The sequence below is a fragment of the Lycorma delicatula genome, chromosome 3 (assembly GCF_047948215.1).
Source record: "Lycorma delicatula isolate Av1 chromosome 3, ASM4794821v1, whole genome shotgun sequence".
In the NCBI taxonomy this organism is placed as follows: Eukaryota; Metazoa; Arthropoda; class Insecta; order Hemiptera; family Fulgoridae; genus Lycorma; species Lycorma delicatula.
The window spans coordinates 173,781,959-173,803,599 of NC_134457.1; the positions used below are offsets into that span (position 1 = coordinate 173,781,959).

The window sequence follows — 21,641 nt, forward strand, 5'->3', positions numbered from 1 at the left end:
AATATTTTTTTTGGATGATGAAAATTGATATAACAAAAGTTAAATTAGAAATTTAACTATAGAAATTGATACTAATGAATCAGGATTTTTTGCTAGTGATTGGTACATTCCGATGCCTACTTTTTGGTTGTAGTTTATTATTTTATGAAGAAAAACAATCACATAAATAAAATGATTTATTATTATTAAATATTTTGCATATATCTCGATATATATGTGATATATCAATATATAATAATATAACAAGTATGCAACTGAACATCATGAGATATCTACTAATGAATCGGGAGATTCCTCTAGTGATTGGTACATTCCAGTGCTAAGTTAAGGGGGTCGGAAACACACACAGACACACATACAAATATCCTTTAGCCTGGATATTTAATAATAAATATCCAGGGTAGGATATTTATTATTTAATAATTAGTAATTATTATTGAATAGTGTATTAATATTTAGTTGGTCCATTTGTAATAATTTTGGGAAAGCTCCAACACATATATACATACCTACATAAGAAGATACAGTGAAAAACCCTTTTTGTTTTTTGTTATTTCTGTACTCAAAATCACACGCATTCTTGTATTAATTAGATGATCCTATTGCATTAGTATGCGCCACTTTGGTTTTATAATTGGGTAATCTCATTCAGAGGTGTGGATAAGCATAATATTTTTTTAATCTCAATAGTTAATTGTTTTGTTTGATATCTTCAGACTGGATGAACCGATTTTTAGGAAATTTTGTACAATGACTTCTGAATATGGATCATTGATGCTATTTAATTCTGGTTATAACTGTGAATAGAATGAAGAGACACCATGAGTTCTGAATCTCAAAATTTTACTGAAAAAGTAGTATAAGCTTTTTACATAATTTTATATCTCTTAACAGACATATATTTTGTATTTATATAATAAAAAAAAAAATATTATTGAAATATACTTTACATCTTTATTAATATACTCTATATTAATAAAAATGATTATTGATATATAATTTATTTATATAATAGTTTCCATTTACCAACAATCTTTAATAATATGTTCGAGCGCTTTTGGATTAGTAATCCATCCTCAGAACATAAATGGGTTATAATTTTAATTATTTACTTCACATATAATTATTTATACTATCTTGAACTTTAAATGCAAAAATTATAAATATAACAATTGATCGTTAATAGGTAAAATAACGTCAACGTTATCCATCATGTCAGTATGAGAGTCTCAATTTTTAGATGTTCCTGAGGATGATTACTAATCTGAAAGCACTCGAACATACTATTAAAGATTGTTGGTAAATGAAAACTATTTTATAAATAAATTATATATCAATACCACTGAGCCATGATTAATAAAGTTAATTTAAATTATGCATTTTTGTTAGCAGAGCAAAATGCCCACATTAACTAACCTTGCCAATATTTGCAGCAATTAATATTCGGTAGAATATTATTGATAACTAATAATGGTACAGTATTATTGATATTGACATGTGCTGCTGAAGAAGTTATTAAAGCTAAGGTTAATAATTTTTCTCCTAATAAATAGTCTACCAAGGACAAAACCCTTGGCACCCAAATTTCTTGACTTTTCTACAGTATGTTCTGGCAGCGTGAAATTATACTAACTTTTGTCACTGGAGTAGGAAATTTTTTTTTTTTTAAGTAATGTACTGTTCAGATAGCCCAGATGTTGTCATTTGAATTTTTATCTGAATTTTATTATGTTAAGGACAAAGAACTCTAATATAGTGCTGAGTTTCTATAAATTTTTATTAGTTGCACGTTTTAACAAACCAATCCAAAACTTCTTAAATTATTTTTCTTTAGAATAAAAAGAAATAGGAAAAGTAAACTGAAATTTTTATCTCCAGAGAAAAGGGTTGGTTTCATTTTTTAAACTGGTTTTGAGAATAATTAAAATATTTTAAGATGAAAATAGTTTCAGATAAATTAAAAAATCTTTAACATTCAGATTTTTGCAGTAAATTTAACACTTGAACATTGTTTTTAATTTATCGAAATGTATTACATTATAATTCAGTTTTTTCCATTACTTCATTTACTGTTGACTGACCCAGTTATTTAACATTAAGTGCAACTAAAGTAATGAAGTTAACCATCATATTACAGATTTCTTATTACATACTTTTGTATAAATCTATAGAAATTTATTTTACATAAGAAATTTATTTTGTATGAAATCACTCATATTGTCTGTGATTCATTTATTACATTACTTTTTAAATAATACCTGAGCCATTTAAATAACATTTGAGTGCCATCTGCAACTCAGAATTTCATAAAAAAAATTTCATTATTTCTCATGAAAATTTCATCATGGAAGGATTTTTTTTTCTTTTTTGATCTTCAGTATTACCTTCATTCTACATCTACAAACTTCACACCATTCTGTATCAAAACCAAAGTTTAGATTACATCGGTTCAAACAAAAGGCTACATTAGTTGTTAAAATAACTGGCACCACCTCTAAATTCAAAAAAGAATGTTGTATGCTTTGCAGAAAGATAACTGAAAAATCTATTCTATTCTCTGGGTCTCCAATTACTATATTACTTTATTATTGGCCTCCAATTTCTTTCCTTACTCTGTCACTTTAAGTAATTGAATTTCTCACTTCGTATTCAGTCTGAAAATAAAATAATACAACTGTTCTCTCATCTTTTACCTATATCCAAAAAAAATTCTGTGAAATTGAATACTATGTAAGATTAAACACATTTAATGGCATATGAAACAAAAAAGTAAAAAACCAGGTACGTTATACAATATACATAAGTTTAGAGAAGTCTCTGATTAAGTCCTACCTTATCAAGCACAAAAGAAATTCGCATTTTTTTTTCTAGATTCACCCAATTAACTTGGTTATTGTGTGATGTCATTGATTGTTTTCAAATAAATATGAATTTCACCATTAGATTTCTTTTTTTATAAATACTGCATTAAAAAAAAATCTTATTCTTAATAGTAAAATATCTTTAATTTAACCAACTTTGAAATTATCTTTTTGCATTATACTGGTAATCAATGCAAATGCAATGATTAATGCATGAGTGAAGTAATATTATGTTTAGGCTATGTTTTGTGTTAGAAACACGAAACATTGTAGTTTACATTAAATTTATTTTAAATGTAATGTAAACATTAAGTGTCAAAATTGTCTAGACTACTGTTATAACAGCAGTCCTACTAAGAGTAGACACTTTTTTAACAATTATTTCGTCCATTTAAGCTTTGTCATTAAGACATGTGTAATATTAAGCATGTCGGAAATTGTAATATTATAAAAAAATGTAAATCGTTATACAAACAAAATAATTTTAACATTTTACTTTTACAGATACCAGATGTGAGAAGAGAACCTCCAGCTGCAATACAAAACGCTATGATGAAAGATAAAAAGCCATTCACTTACACACCAGGAGGTTTAGATTTGTCTGAAATTCGATCTCCAAGAATGCAACGAAGGATTTCAAGAAATGCCCAGACAACTGACAGTACACAGGCTCCACCAGCTCAACAACCCCACCAGCAGAGCAGACCTGTTTCTTTGCCACCATCTGCTGCAGCAGCAATGCAACCACAAATAGCCATCCCTGTATTTCCACAAGGAAATCCCAATATAAATCAATCTGTGCCACCCTCAACACAGTCTGTAAATAATTTCCAAGCACCACCACCACCCCCTCCTCCTGTTCAACAGCCAATGGCTGTTCCAAAAGTGCAACCGCAACGACAACTTCAGCACAATCAAAATACTGGAAGTATCTATGTACCTCCTGTTCAACAGCAGCAGTCTCAACCACGTTCACAATTAGGTTCATTATACATACCACCAGTACATAACCAACAACAAGATTCGTCACCTACTGTTACACCAACACCACCAACTCCAGTTAATCAGTTGAATAAAGCACCAACACCATGGTTATCTCGTCAGCCTCAGTCACAGAAGGAAGTACCACCATGGGTAAACAGAGAAGATAGCACTCCATCTCCTGTTACAAGTCCTCACATACAAAATAGTCAGAAACAACCATCACCACAACAGCAGCAAAATCAACCACAAGCTAGAATCATACCTATACAGGTAAGATTTTATGCGTAGATAACTGTTCACTTCATGCACTGAATTTTTTTTCAAGTGATGTTGATTTCCTATTTTTGTTGTCATTCCTACCATTATGAACACCAACCATCAACAGCAGCTCTTGATTATAGTTAACTTGTCCAAAAAAACTTTTAACATATAAGCCTTATTGTCTCCCATTAATCAATGATGTTCATAAGTAACTCTTTAGATGTATGAAATCCCTTATTAATGAACAGTTTAGAGATTATAATTTCACTTTCATTCTTTGGTTTTTGAATAGTTTGTGGCTTCATCAAAATAGTTTGTGTCATTTTGCTGACAGAATTATACAAATAAATATATCATTGAAACAAAGCTTTTGGTCATTAATTTGCAGGCAAGATATTGATATCTACTTTCCTGTTTTATATATGCATATTAACATTTTATAAAGAATATTTCTTTGTTCAGGTAGTATATCTGAACTAATGACATAATCCAAAAAAAATTGTTTACAAGTATTACTAAAAAATTATACCCATTGTTCTGTTACTGAAAAGAAATTCATTTCAGGTAAAATTTTTTCTTGTAACTCAGCTTAAAACAAGATGAATCTACTCATAATATAATAATTTTTATTATACTATAGAATATATTTTGAAAAATCACTGCATTGTGTTATTATTACAGAGAAACTTGGATAATTAAAAGTTTATTATTCAATATAAAAAAAATTTCTAAAAAATTTAGATATTTTTTAAAAATTATTTTATTGTTCTAAATATGCTGAAATATAATGCAATATTCTGAATTTTGATTTATCCAATATTTCATTCCACAAAATTATTTCTTACATTAAAATTTAATAACTTAAATTTAAGTGATATTTAAACAGTAATTTGATTGTTTAAGTTTAAAAGTACATTGCAACAGTTTTATAGCATTAATTAATGTTGAATATTTATAATTAAACATTAATTAATTTTATTAAAATTAATTTTTAGACAATTAAATCTTAATTGTTATCAGGATTATTAATTTTTACTATTGTTGTAAATTTATATGTTAAATATATTTTGTTACTTTACATTTTTCTCTCTCTACAACATGTTAACTGAAAATGTTCCTGTAACTAATTTAATACTAATTCTGTTTACTTCTTAATTTAAGCCTTATGCCTTCAAAGTAATCCAGAGTAATATGTTTATTAATAGTAAATAAGTTGTTTACATTAAATATTAATGCTGTATTTTTAACCACTAATTAAGCATATATTTATCAAAATTTTTAAATTTAAAAACAGCTAAGAATGTAATTAAATGAATTCCTAATCAAACTCATTTTATTAGATTGAAGGTCGTGAGCCAGCTCAGCCAAATACGCGAATAATACCAATTCAGATTGAAGGTTCTCCATCGCCTAAACATAATATGAATCAACCAAGCTTTCAACAACAGCAACAGCAAGGTTATCAAAAACAGTCTGTTCAACAACAGCAGCAAAAGTTTCAACAGCAGCAGTATCAACAACCACCACAGCAGCAGTATCAACAACCACCACAGCAGCAGCAAAATCAACAGAGGTGGCCTGTTTATGTTCATAACAAATTTAATCCTCCTAGTCCATCTATAGCAAATGAAAAGTTAGTATTCACTGGTATGTCTATAAAAGTTGTTAGTTATTTACTTCAATTTTCTTGAGGTAAAATTCTCAATGTAAGAATGATGTCTACATGGTATTAGGAGCAATAAATGTTTTTATTATAGGTATATTTTTGCTTTATGTAATATTCGCTATTAAGAATTATTAATTTGAATATACTGTCACTTTTAAGTTAAATAAAATTTCTATGTTCATTTTTAATAATCTCTCAATCTAATACTGATGCAAAATTTCTCCTACAATGTTGAACTTCCACGAGAATTTCAAGCTTTTAATGTAGGTTAGAGAAAATTTGCACTGTTTTAGTCACTTGTAAGATGTGCATTTCCCATTAGCTGATGATTTTCCCGCTACTTCAGTTTTCATTAATAATCCAAACCATAATGAAGTTATTTCAACTGATTCTACATATCTTGAACACTCCTCAAAAATCATTCAGGCACAATCTGTATTTGATTCTGAATTTCTAACTTTTTCTTAGAACTCTTCCTTCAAATTCAGATTTATTTTTTGGAATAAGATAAAATCACACGGTATTAAATTTTGGGAGTGTGAGGTAGAAAGAAAATAAGGCACCCAAAACCAGTTGTGGTCAAAACCAACAGTTGATCCTTTGATGGTATTAGTAGTTGTTTCTTTACCTCTGCTTGTTGCCTTAAACTTTTATCTCCTGTAATAGCCCATAAATGAAATTTGGATTGATATTTGCAGTTACTGTATTTCTTATTCCATGTTGTAAAGCTATTCCATCTGATATGGTATCAGAAGACTGGGAAAAGATTATAATGAATATATATATATATATATATATATATATATATATATGTGTGTGTGTGTGTGTGTGTTCAAGTCTCTTATGAATACATTGATATATGTCACAATTTATTAATTATTAATTGGATAGTTTGATCAGTTTTATAAATGATTTGACAAATCTTCTAATTGTTATTCTGGTGTACAGGTTTCCCAAGGTTGGGTTGGACCCAGAGACAGTTTTCAGTTAGTGTTTGACTATCTCTGTAACATTGGTGTTTTTCTTCTTTTTTTAACCTCCAGGACTACCATTAGGTACTACCTCAGAGGATGAGATGAATGACAATTTTTTGTTACATGTGAAAATGCCATGCCTGACCAGGATACGAACCCAGGATCTCCAGATGAAAGGCTGAGACTACCACTTGCACCATGTAGGCCTAAAGCTTACAAAGTATTTTTATTTTCCCAGTAATTGTCACTATTCTTAACTTCATATAAAGCTTGCTGGACACATGTTGCTGCTTTATGACAGCCATCATAGGATCAGAAAACACCTAGATGGATGGTCATAAAAATGTACCTGGCACAAGTTCCTGTAAACACATCACAGTATTTAATTACACTACTCATAAGGCCTACAGGCAGTAACATTTTGTCCACTCACTCTCATCTTGTTCTTCACTCAACCTCCCAAGGTTATCAAATGACCAGATTAGCCAAAGAACCTTATGATAGCATCTCACTTATTGGATTGCAAGATGTTTAAATTGCTACTGTGCTAAAATACATTGTATCAGATGTTAATATATGTATATATTCTTTAAATGAGCACTTGGTAACTGATTATGCAAAAACCTTCACTTCCATGGAATTTTATTTTCCCTTTCTAAGCCATACAAAGTTGCTTAAAGATCATTTATTATGCAAACTGTTTTTTTAAGAAAAATGTCAGTTTTTGTTAATGTTGCAGATTGTTAATTATACTTTTGTACACAATTTTTTTACAAACCAGTGAAAACTTGTAAGAAATATGCTGTATACTTCAATATACTGTATAGCTCAGTTTTATCAAATGCGGTATTAAGATTTTTTTTATATCTGTTACTTTCTGTAATTATGAAATTTAAAGTCATAAATACTCATATCACCATAAAATATTTATTATTTCTTAAGCAGATAGAAGTTTTTGCCTAAAATCTTTTGTTTGCATGAAGTAGGTAGTCTTTGTCATTATTTGTAGAGCTATTAAAGAAAAAAAATATTTTAACCATTTCTTGCATATTGTTAGATCAAGTGAAAATATCAAACTGAGTATGTCAATATACTGTACACCAGATGATATGAGAAATTTAGAGGCGCAGTCTGTCTCAGAGGTGTCAGTAGATATATTTTAACTAAAATTATCCTTAAAAGGTAGTTCAGATAATATTATATAATTTGTATATAAAATATTTATATAATGTTATATAATTTGTGTATAAAATATTTATATAATGTTGCATAATTTTTGTGTAGAATATTTATACAAATTAACTTAATGAGTCAGTAATGTACTTGAAAAAAATTATGCAGAGTGAAACACCGATCACTAGTTCTTTCAAGCGTACGTGTCTATGATGTTACTTACTGTGTAAAAAACTTCTTGTTTGCTGCTCATTGTATAAAGATAGGATGACCCTTCCAGTACAGAAAAGTTTCTTCTTTTATCAAAATCAATAAAAAGTTATTTACATAAATTGCCAGAATAATGGAAAAGAGATTAGTAATTATGGTTTGTACATCTCATGGTCAGTTATCTCAATATATTTAAATCTCTTTTTCCCAAAATGATCTGTAGTATAATGATTACATACTGTGAATTTAAGTGTAGAGTGAATTTAATTAAGCTGGTCTTTTTATTTCTTCCTTTTTCTTTAATTGCTCCATTTCTTATTTATTTTTTTAATTGTTAGTTTAATATTTGTAAGCTCAAGAATTCAATTACAAAAGAAAACTCTCTTTCCTGAATAAAGTTCTGTTCTATACTCTATAATGTTTACATAAAACAAATGTATAAGCCATTATGTGTGATTTCCTAGTCCAATTTTTTTTTCAGATTTGTGTGGTCAACTTATATTAAATTTATTACTTTTTTTATTACTGATAAAAGTAAAAATATGTTGAATCCAATATGACACGTCATACATAATGCAACTTAATTTTGTATAATTAACTTCATCTTCTATGTTAGTTATTAAAACTCTATTTTATAAATCTTTATTTTATTGCATATTTTTTCTTTCTTTTACTTAACTAAAAGTTTTATTCTTAAAGAGTATGTTAAGTTGAATTTAATGAATTGATCTGTAAACTGCTGAATATATTTCAGAGGGTTAAATTTTAAAAACCTTTTCTAATTTGTCATGTAAAATTTGTGCATTACAATGTTTATTTATTTAATCAATAATGAATGATCTTCTATAACTTCTTTCTTCTTTCTAGCACTAATATTGCAAATGGTAGAAGTCAGCCAAATCTCCAACAAAACTGGGGAAATTCAGTTGATGGCAGCTCTTCTCCAGCTCCTGTACAATCACGGTCTTTTAGAGTACTTCAGAAGATCACTGACACGGATAGTGGTGAAGGTAAGTTTAAAAAACCTTTTAATAGAACTTAATTCTATATTTGTTCAGATTTTAATATTTTTTGAATGGTTTTTCTGTTTTAAAGCTGTTTGTAACTTGATCAAAACTTTATTACTGCTTTTTTAAGTTTTTATGGATAGTTTTTCTCATTATATTGTGTTTAAAATAGTAGCATATCCTCTGATTCATAGTCTTTGAATCTGATGCTTGATGTTTCAGTTAAGCTTCATTATTTTCGTTAATAAGTGAGCTTTTCCTTTAATTCCCATCATTCAGTTAGCTAATCTATTACCTTTGTTTTACAATGTGCGAGAAGTTACCATACCCCTAGACAAATATACATTTTAGAGTTAACTTATATTTTGAACATTTTTCCTATATTTGTACTTTCGAATAGTTATCCAGTAGATCTTTGTATGCACCTATGCACCATTGTGCTGTATGAATAGAGTTATGGCCCCTATCCCCCTACACATATTGTAAAGCAGCTCAAAAGAATTCTTCCATACTGTAGTGCAATTCTTCATTTGTTGTGTTTATGTTAAGATATATAGGCTTTATTATTCCCTCAGTGGATTCCCTTACCGATTGGCCATGGTCTTGTGAACCATAGCCATGATTTTCATGAGCATTTAGTTATATGAACTGATTTGATAGTGTTAAGAGATGGCTCAACAAGGGAATAAATTAAATTAGAGTAAATAATATGAAACCATAAATATATTCATTTGGTATAAAATATACATGTTTTTATTTTAATCAATAATTATTTATTTTTTATTTTTATTTATCCTTCAGGAGCTGTTGATCAAGTAGACATGCCATATAACAGTCAAGGTGTTCCTGTGAGTCAACTGAGAAAATTGCAGCTTTCTGATGATGATAGAGCTTTAATGAACAAAGTTAAAACTCAAGGTGATTTAAATTTCTCTATAGTTATAGAATTTTATTAAATAAAATATTTTTAATAATACTTGCTATTATAGTGAAAAAAAGTTGTGGTGATCATAATTGGTTCTGAAAGAAATAAAAAAATTAAATAAATAAAAACAAATTTTGAGTTAGTGAATTCATTTTTTATTTATTTATTTTTTTTTAACTTAGTAAACTGTTAAGTAGCTCTGATAAATACAGTTCCTGCTCTGCTAAAATTCAATTTAATCTGATCATTTACTTATATTTCAGGTATTTAAATATATCTTATATTATTACTTCTATTCAGAATTATTAACATATTAACACTGATTGATAATTAAGTCTTAATACAAAAACTGAAAAAATATTACAAAGAAATTATCAAATTACAACATTAGTTATTCAATTACCATCATAGTTCTGTTACTACATTATTATTTTTTTGTTGAGGTTTGTTTTTTTAGCATCAATAATGTCGGTAGTAAGGTTTCCTCATATGTATGTTTTAGTTGAATATTATACCTTACTTATCTAAAACATGAATATTTTGACCACTTTTCATTTTTTAGTTTTTTGAAGTAAATTTATTAAAGAGTACTACATAAAAAAAGTTCTCATGAAAAAATCAGTTTAAGGTTTAAAATGACTTCTGTGATATATTTTCCATATTTTTTTTGTTTTGAATACATTAATATCTAGTATATAAATTGAGTTTCCCAATTCACGTTTATTAATTCATAACAAAATTTTTAATTTCAAATGCATCAGCTGAACTAAACTATTGTTTATCTTCCCAAACATTATAGAATAGATGTAATATTAAAACAACAGGTGCAATATTAAAAGTTAAAATTAGTATCATAAAATAGACAGAAACTATGACTTGTGAATAAACATCCTACCATAATTACAGCCCCACTTAACTACTGTTTCTAACACACCATCTGTTTACTATAATTAACATTTTATTAGGAAACAAGTTTTACATTTTTCTCTAATTCAAAAATTATTTCCTTCATTTAACTGCCAATTATCTAGGCGAAATAAGAAAAAAGGAGTAAGTAAGAGGTAATTATTAGAGAAATTAAATTTGTTGTAATTTTTAGTGGTATTATCTTTTTAATACAGCAGTCAGTCATTTCATCATAGATTTCTTAGGCAAAACAGTAAAGGTCTTAAGTTGGTAGATATGTGATAGTAAATACAATTTACACATTTACTAGTTTGTATTAAGTAAATTAGTATTAACTCCTCTGTAATATTTTATATGACTTTTTTTAATTTGTAGAAATGATACATCTGGTAGTAAGAGAATGTAGAAGCAAAAATTTGGTTAATAATTCTTTTTCTTGAAATTGTTACGTATTAAATAACAGTTAATGAGATAAGAGTATTAATAACTATATACATGTTACACACATCTTATTTTAAATAATATGTAAATATCAATAAAATAATATTGAAAATTAAAATGACAATAATTTTAATAATTTATTTTTAAATATTTATTTATATTATTTTAAATTCTATTAAATAAAACAACTAGTACAGAATATTGAGAATAGACTTATCTTACCTTAGATTAAGGTAACAGTGCAGAGGAAGAATATAAATTTAAAATAATTAATCTCAGTAAAATAGTTATTTTACTAGTATAGATAAATATATTATTAATATTGATAATAGTTTAAGTAATATTTTGATTCAATGACTATTTGAGATAATAATATCAAATTTTTATTGTAAATACACAAATTGATAGCTGCAGTTAATTTTATAATTATTGTTAAGTGTACATATTTTTAAGTTTTTATTTCATGACTTTAAAGTAATTCACTTATTTAATGAGGTTATCCTCTGAAAAACAAATAAATACATTCATATATTTGATTTTAGAAGAATTGGAGTACCCCTTTCTACCCACTAGATGCCCATTGAGTATTGATTTTTTAATTTTATTTCATTGCCCATTACCAGCATTTAGATTTGATTTTAAATTAAATAGGAGAACTAACTTGCCCAACAAGCACCTCAGTCAGTAGTTTATTTCTTTGTAAAACCTGTTCAATCTTTTTTGTGAAATTTGTTAATTTCTTTTCCATCAGTATTTTTACAGAAAATCATTATGATATTTTTAATCTTATAATTAAAAATATCATAATTAATCTAGATTTTATTTATCCCAGTTCAGTATCACTTTCTTTATAGCTAATTGTGTGTCAACATTCTGTATTTAATAGTTTTGTCTTTTTATGATATTTTTAAAATGCGAAACTTCCTTGAGTTCTAGTATATTCTTCTCCCATATCTTACAGTTTTTTATTACAACTGACAAATACAATATCTTAAGTAAATCATTTATTAATTAGGAAATCATATTTTTTTTTATTATTCTGATGAAAATTATTTACTTTATGTTTTCAAAAGTATGAGCGGCACAGTTTATAGTTTCAGACACAATATTGCCTGTTGATGAAGAGAATCCTCGATATAGAGGAGGTTATATTCCATCCAGAGTATTCAAGGCTTTAGATGAAAGTGGTAAATTGAAACAACATTTCTTTAATTGGTGGATTGAAAAATTATATAGCTTGAATAAATTCTAAAAGAAAAAAATTATAAAAAATTGTTTGGAATGCTTTTAATCATGGGATAAGATTTAAATTATCTTTGAAATGATTTATATGCTTTTCTGGTGATGGTTAAGAGCGCGTGGTTTAGTAATTTAAAAATAATGCTTTTATAATTACATTCCAATATATGAATTGTTTTATTTTTTCATCTACAGTTATGGAAAAATATGCAAATGTGGTAATATATATTTTAAGGATTATTAAACTGGAAAAGGTCAGAATATATTTTACCAGTTTTTCCATGTATTTCTTAGTAATTAAAAATGTTTTATTAGTGAAGGTTAGTATGTATTGTTCATGAAATTAAGTAGTAATGATTTTATCTATAAGTGAATTCATTTCATTATTCATTCATTTCTTTAATTGTTACATTCAAATTAGTTTTTATAAATTTAAAAAGATATTTTTTTTATTTTAATTACAACTAAAAGGTTTTTCATCACTAATTAAATTACCAATTCATGTAATAAACTAAATCCACTCATTTATTCTTTATACAACTTTATTTTGTTTTATTGATAGTTAAAATATTTACATTTAGTTCTTAGTAATTTTCTGATACCAAATTAATTGGTTCTGTTTGATATTTTCAAAGCAGTGCTGTTAGAATTTTAGTGTTTATTAATCTTTAATATTAATATTAGTTATGACTGGTTTAATTATTTAGTGGATGAAGATAACTTCCTTCATACTGAGTCTGAACCACGGTACCGTGGGGCAGCTATACCATCTAGAGCTTTCCGCATGCTTCAAAATATGACAGACAATGCTGGAAATGGTATGGTAGCATATTACGGTATGCTTTTGTGTTAGGATTTGTTGTTGTTACTGTATTTTTAGTATTTTTGTTGCTAGATGATTTTTTTATGGTTGCATGATATCCTGTTATTTGTTATTTATTTTTAACATGAGGTCCTATTAAAAAAATTTCAATTTTTTAAATATATTTTTAACACCAAAAAAGTATTGAATTTTTTCCATTGCAATAAATTTGTTCTGTTGTGTTTGGCCTCCACTTATCTGTCATTATTGATTGATTATCTTGAATTAGGGAGTTTTATTATACGTCGTTTGGTGGTGCAAGTCATGCCCTATTTTTAAAATATTATAACTTTACAATATTATGTTTTACCTAATTTTATTGTTGTTGGCATTATATAATATACATTGAGTCCTTGTTCAATATTATTTTTAATTCAACACACCTCCTACACTCTGAATAGATATCCTTAAAGGTCTTTTATTGTTACTGAAACTTCCTTCCTATAACAAAGATTGAATATGGCAAGATGCTAAAAAGTCATGAGATCATAATATGTGATCATTAATTCCTTAGTGAATTGCATTGCTTGAAGATGCATACAGCAGAATGAAGCACCCACTACTTCAATTTGAATGATGTATTAATGAAGCTGCTCATCATGTGTAATAATAGTTGTCCAATTTTTTTTCTTTTATGTAGCATCAGTTATTGTGGTCACTGTACAAGAAAAGAAATAATGGCAACAGCATGCAGTGGTATTGCACTTAGTATCCTTTAATTTTAATGATTTACAAGAACTGTTTTAGCCCTACTTCACACTCTTCAGTTTCAGAATTTCTACCCCCTGGGACATTCTAGTTTTTAGCAAATGATCAGCTTATGGGAATTGAATTTCTTGGTATTAAAGCTTCCAGAAGTATACTTCATCTGAATGGCCTAATTATTCATTAGCTGCTAAAAAATTTATAGAAGAGTATGCTGAATGATTAATCTCCTCTCAGTTGAATACCAAGAGTTTACTTACATACAGTATCTGAAGTCTCATACCGAGCTGAATAATTAATTCTCATATGAATCAAATGTTATGTGTGGTATGTTGAATGACGAAAGGCTTTGAGTCCATTCTGCATCTTATGATTTTTTTTTGGAAAAGATAAGTGAAGAACATTAAGTTTATAAAAACCAATAACCTGAATTAGAGGAAGCCATCTCTAACATTATAATTTGTAGTTAATAGAAAAGTACTGCTAAAGATAAAAGTAGTAAACGTTTTAGTTTTACAACTACTTCTAACCTCTGGGAGCAAATATTGAGTTTTAAAGTTATAACTGGCAAAACTTCTGAGAATTTTTTTATAACAAAATTTTCAGTAAGTTTGGTTAAACATCTAAATTAAGTGTCTCTATAACTGTTTGAATAGATCATAGAATTTTGTTTCATATCATTTAATCATTGTTCACTTTTGATATCTTTTACACTATATTATAAATTTAGGTAGGAATTTTGGCAAATATTATTTTTGCTAGATATTTTGAACAGTAGTTTATTTTAAAATTATTTTATTTTGAATATCTTTAAAATACTTTGTGTTAATTAAATGTGAATCTAACTTTGTTTCTAATTCATGTCACTGAAATAAAATAACATAAGATTTTTTGTTTACTACATTCATTTTAATAATGTATTCCGTGTCTCATTATTGTTGATTTTACTAATTTTCTAATGAATAATCAGCTTATAAATTATATTCACTCATCACCACTATTAGTATTCATCACTAAACTTTAACTGATACTCTTGTTATTATGAAACTCATTGCTATTGTATTTAGAGTTTATAAAACAAGATGATTTTGTCTTTTAAAAAAGTTCGATGTTTAAGTATTCAAAATGTTGGATTTATAATGCTTCAATATTTAAGTACTCTAAATGTTGGATTTATCTTGCTACAAACATGATAATTGTAATTATAATTTTTATTGCATTATATATTGTAATATCTCAGTTCTATTTATGAATTTTGGAAGTAACTATTAATTAATTATGAACTGAATAGATTTAATGCTGAGAAAACTCTTGTACTCTTTGTATAATTTAAGATAAATCTTATGTTTCTAATCAATACATAACAATCTCTTAAGGGTCTAACAGTAATCTAGATTTTAATGTTACAAATGTTAAAATTAGTTAAAAATCTTTTTTTTTATAACCAGTGTGCTTTAATAACATTTCATTGTTAACCAAGTAAAATGAGATATACAGTTTTCATTGAAAATTCTGTTATCATCCAAGAACTGGATAAATCTGAACCAATAGACCTAGTTCAGTTAGAGCATTTTTAATTAAATAAATGTAGGTTTTCTGCATTTAATTTGGACTAGATGTTGGCTATGTGACATTAAAAAATAAATTTCAAAAATCTAAGCAGTTCTATAGTGCAGTGATAGTATCACTGCCTTTCATGTAAAAGATTATGGATTCAAATCTGTCAGGCTTGATATCTTTTATATTAAGTTACTGAAATTGGGCACTACCTTCCAGTTACATATTACAAACATATAAATAAAAAATTTTAATGTATGGCAGACATAAGTTGTATGATCTAAAATATTCTAACTTATAAGAGTATGTACCTACTGAAAGAATAAAAATTACATAAAGGTTTTTTTTTAGCTTAACTGTATCAAACAGTGTTCATGTTGAAAAACCCATCTCTTTGAGCAGGTGTTTCGTAGGTCATTAAATAAAAAAAAATTAATTATAGAAAGATTTATTCTTTTAAAGCTGCAATCAGTTAATTTATTCAGATTTTTTTTGTAATTTCTGTATACATTTATTTGAAACACATAATTTTCCTTTTTTTAGTAGATAAAACTTTAGTTTATATATACAATGGTAAAAAAAAGATGTGTATTAAACAATGTGGCTGTTATACTAATATACATGCTAAAAAAATTGCTTGGTTCTGGTTATGTATTTTCTTTTTAAAAATCATCAAAAACCAACTATAAACTTATCTCTTATTTTACTGAACTGTTAATTATTTTTTTTTTTACAGATAGGTTTAAGTTCCACGCAAATAATGTAGAGTTATGACTGCTGTGCATAGTATATTATTGACTGGCTAACTAACTGGTTTTTTTTTTCATTTTATATTATTAATATTATTTCTATGTTTGATGTAAATTGACTTATGGTGTCAGAACATTAGTATGAAAGCATGTAACTGCATGATAATAAAATAATAATTTATTTTTCATAAATGTAGTTTTAATTCATTGTTTTGCAGTCATTTAATTTGTTGTTATAAGTTATAAGCTTCTGCAGAATCATTGATCTGTTATATACAACTCTTAACTTGATAGTAGCCAATATTTTTATATTTAAATATTGTACTGTAACATATCTGTCTGAAAGAAAAACAGGCAGATTCACAAATTTGTATATGTGTAAAGTTTGTGAAGTTCTATTTTTAATTTATGGGAATTTGTTTTGTTTCTGTTTTATATCATGAATTGCTTCAAAGCGCATTATTCATTACAAAATAAAAAGTGTAGCTCTAATTGAGCTTCAGCTAATTTCCAAAAGTAATAAATAAATAAATTGTATGATCTTAATTTCTCTAACATGTTGTCAATAAAACTAAGTCTGGTATCTTATGTGATCTTTAGAACCTTTTCAGTTTTTTATTCACATTTATAATGAAAATTAGTTAAACAAATATAGGCTAGTGCACTGTACAATAATGAAATCTATAGTATGTATTTATGATGGGTAATTATATTTTATATGTAAACAAATAAGATGATGTGACCTATAATTGTTTGTATATATTGATAAATTGAATTCTTCCTAATATTTCTTTCTTTCCATGTATTTCATCAATCTATTAACTCCATGTATTAATTTATATGTATTTTATTTTTTCCTTGTTTTTATTTCACTTATTTTACTTTACAAATAAATAAATGCTAATAGCATAAAAGTATTTATTTTGACTCACCATAATGGAGAAACTATTACTCTAAAGGTGTTGCTAATCTTTGTCACCAAAATTGTCTTCGCTTGTAGATGAATAATCCCTGTCTTCATCACTTCTTTCTCTTAAATTGACTTCTTCTTCAACATCATCAACTACATGTTATTTCTCCAAATATTCATCTTCTAGTTTTTTCACATTCTCACATATTGGTGACCAGTCTTTCTCTGTTATATTAGAAATTCTTTCTTCACTTAGCGTAATTGCAGCATTTAACTTCAATGTGCCATTTCTTTGGGCCACATATCCTATTACGTTTGTCCACATCATTTCAATAGGGTTTAGATCCAGGTTGTATGGTGGTAGGCTATGTCACCACGAGCTTCCAGAAGGTGACCCAAAATATACATTTTATACTTGGTTTGTGCAACTTAAGTAATCTGTAAAGTCTGGTCTAAGCATTTTAAGATGAAAGAGTATTTGCTTCACCTGTAACCAAGATACCATTTCTGATTTCTTAGATTTTGTGGTAGGTGCCTTATCGTATTGATTATTATGATACGCAGCATTATCCAGCACTACAACTGATCAGAGGGTACATTTGGACAAAGTTTGTTTTCTACCCAGTTCATGAAATTTTCAGTGTTCATGTTGCCATGATAATCCCCACTTGACATACTACTTTTACATATCAGCAGAGCACTGTTTATGAATCCCATCTTGCCACCACATTTATAATTATTGCAGTCTCCTTTTGATATAGGATGATGTATGCTCTGATCAGGATTGCTGACCATGTTTTGTTTGAGATATGAGAAGATAAATCTACATTTCATCTACATAAACTGTTGGATGTTTTTCTTCTCTGTAATGTTTACTACATCTTAAATAATGTATTCTTTGTTCTCATATTTCATCATTTTCAAGAGACTATTTATATTATTTTTTGTTTTTTTCCATCAAAATACTAAGTATTTTAACATTTCCTGACACTCCATACACCACCCTGAAAACTAATAGCCTCTTTCAGTTTATTATAAATATGTTTAGTTGTAGGAAGCACTTTTCCTTGCAAATAGAAATCGTAATCAATATGCCTAACTAAACATTTAACAAAACCGTCAAAATTAGTAATTCTATTTTCCCATTTATATTTTTTTAGGGTTAGAAATGAGCATTCACCCTCTGACATCCTATTATTTTCTTTTCTAATAGTTTTAACAGTCCTGGCCCAAACCCCACATCCAGCAGTAGTTTTCTCTAATTCCTTTTCATAGGAATAATAAATGGTATGCTTGGAACCACCTGTTCTTGGAACTGTTTGGCCTCTCTTTCCATAAACTGATTAACATTCCATATAATTTCCCAAGTTTGACTATGGAGAATTTTCCCTCTCTTAAGTTTTGATGTAAAACCCTCCATAATTGTTTGGAGAACATTAAAAATATGCGAGAAAATGCAATAATATTAATTCAGTAATATTAAAATACAACTACAATAGTATTCTATGCAGGATAATGCACTCACCATATGAAAACCCAAAATACAGATGAGTATAAACAAATTAACTTTATATGCATGCACTACTTCACAATTAAACTGAGATTCACAATTGAACATCAAGATTCTTAATGTTTTGCATTTTATATACAAATGTGTCATGTTATTAGTAATCAGAGGATATCATCTGGTTAGAAAGTATAACAAACCCCACTCACTCATCCTGCCAGAGCCAGCTGACAGTTCGATTGACAAAGACAAGGGCAAACTTTCAGCTCACGTAGTTAAAGATAGGAAAAATCAAAATTACTAATATTAAGGTTTAATTTAATGTGTGTGTATGCTGTTTAAAATATAGTATGCTGCAGATTTTAAATGAAGAATTGTTTTAGGTATTGGTAAGACTGATATATTTTGTCTTTTATAAGGCTGTTGGTATTACTAACACAAAATTCTATAGATTATTTAATTATTAGTTTACCAATTTGTAAGTGAAATATACTAATCAGGTTTACTTGAGCAAGTCAATTTTGTGTAATCCAATCAGGATTTGCATTTTTTGGTTAACCTTGAAGAGTTTATCTGAGCAGTCAAAAGTGGTAATTCAGATTCAGAATTATTTTGCTTATCACATATTGGCTGAAGCCAATTTCTTTTCATATCAGTATTCTATTTTGCTCTGAGAAGGTTTTGCAACTGAAATTTAGTACTGACAGACAAATAATTTTGAAAGACAAAATTCTTAGCTGTTCTTGTAAGGTTAGAAAGAGTGTAATGTATTAAATAGTTCGTAACTAACTGAAATCGCTAGTTATTTAACTTAAACTGATTGTCTCTCTCTTTCTCTCTTAGTTCATGTGTGTGGGTGAGCATGTATCATTTTTATTACCCTAAGAAATTAAAAAAAAACATAATAATTAATATTGTTTTAGTTACATCTGATCCCTTCAGTCAATTTATTTTGGGATGTAGTTATCAACTATTCATTTTAACAAATTAATTTTTAATAAGAAGACTTCTTCATAATTCAACCTAAAACAACATTTTATGAGTTCTATCTGTTACCAACATAGAGGGTAATAAATAAGTAGTATAAATTATTTTCATTAATATATTTAAAACCAATGTATTCATTTTTTTTTCTCTTTAACATTACAATTATATGCCCCATTATGTAAAATCTTTAATTACACTTTCATAAGTTTAACATTTTAAGTCTTTAAACCATGGTAATTAGGCAATTAAACATTTTTTATATATCATTCACATATATAGTGATTTTTATTTTACATGATTATTCTTATAGTTTGATCTCTTTTATTATAGAAATTTAATTTTAGACACATTATCATGGGTTAATTTTTTTATATTTTTTTTACAGTACCACAAGATCCAAACGATAACCAAATGAGAACACTTAGCCGTCGTCCACAGCAGCCAGGTAATGAAGCACAAAGCACTGCTCAGTATTATTAGTAAAATGTAAAACAATTAAAAACCATTCTAATTTTGGATTTTCTAGGCCATTCAATTTTGTCCCAAGTTTTGAATTTATAAAATCTATCTTCTTTATTAAAATATAAGTATAGTGGAGATATAAAATTAAAGCAATGATTAATGGTTGATTACAACCAACAATCATCTTATTTTAAAGATTTCATTTTACGCTTTATAAATTATTCTCTTCTTATTTTTGTATCAAATGTTTAAGGATAAGTAATAAGTTATTATTGAAGTTGACTTAATGTGATAGCTGACAAGTTAACATCATATCTAGACCCAAAAACTCAACGTTGCAATCAACACCAATAAACATTATTGTCAGTACATTAATAGATTATGGCAACTTGCATAGAGCCATACTAGCTTAGTATTACAGAAATGGCAGTTTTAATACAGAGAACATTTTTTTTTAATAAATGGAATATTATATGTTACATGGTTCTTTTTTTATCTGTTTAATTGGGATTTTTTATTTTTTGCTATTTATTTTACAATCTCGATATAAAAACACGCTACAATTGCAACAGTAAAATGAGGAATAGAAAATATTCTTCTTAGACTTACAAAACATGTTATTATTAATAAAACAAAAATAATTTTTATTATCTAACAGATTTCACTTATAATAAGGGTATAATTTAAAACAATCCACATCCACTTCTTATTAATTCACTTCTTCACTTGCTTAGTTTTTAAAAAATAAATAAATAAAATAAAATATGAAAAATAAGTGATGTAAAAAAAAAATAATATAAAATTATTGCTTAGATGATGTATCTTCATCTTTACTGATTTCACCAGAGTTTTTTCAGAAATTGTCAAAAGTGGTCAGATAATTAGATGATGCCCAACCTCTTTGTCAACAGTTATTCACCTAAATTTTCTTTTCCAGTTCCTTAATTTCTCCCACTGTTGATTTTTATTGTTCAAAAATGTATATTTGTTTACAATCATTAAAATTAATTCTATAAATGCCGTTTCTGCTAAATGGCAAAATTGTATTACAAGTTAATTTTATAAATTTAATATAATATGTTGGTAAAAGTAGCAGATTCTTTGTACAGAGATTTTTAAAATGTTTATGAGTATGTAAAAATATAAAAAAATGTTCTTCAAATCTTGCTTATCATCACAATTTACATAGTCAAATAATAACAAATGTAGAAAATACTCTAGAAATACTACAAATAAACAAATAATAAGAAATATG

The 21,641-nt window shown here is 27.1% G+C and overlaps 1 protein-coding gene across 8 annotated transcripts in view; it reads left to right on the forward strand.

Annotated features, from left to right (window-relative positions):
- Window positions 1-21,641, forward strand: part of LOC142322226 (uncharacterized) — a 282,710-nt gene that overhangs the window by 238,937 nt on the left and 22,132 nt on the right. For 4 of the 8 annotated variants that reach the window (XM_075361049.1, XM_075361050.1, XM_075361055.1 and 1 more), the window contains 6 exons: window positions 3,366-4,115; window positions 5,447-5,739; window positions 8,997-9,139; window positions 9,938-10,054; window positions 13,355-13,483; window positions 20,310-20,369. In XM_075361049.1, the coding sequence (XP_075217164.1) occupies window positions 3,366-4,115; window positions 5,447-5,739; window positions 8,997-9,139; window positions 9,938-10,054; window positions 13,355-13,483; window positions 20,310-20,369 (1,492 nt within the window). Of the gene's footprint in view, window positions 1-3,365; window positions 4,116-5,446; window positions 5,740-8,996; window positions 9,140-9,937; window positions 10,055-12,502; window positions 12,596-13,354; window positions 13,484-20,309; window positions 20,370-21,641 lie in introns of all 8 variants that reach the window. The other 4 variants (XM_075361052.1, XM_075361057.1, XM_075361051.1 and 1 more) reach the window with 3 other exon arrangements.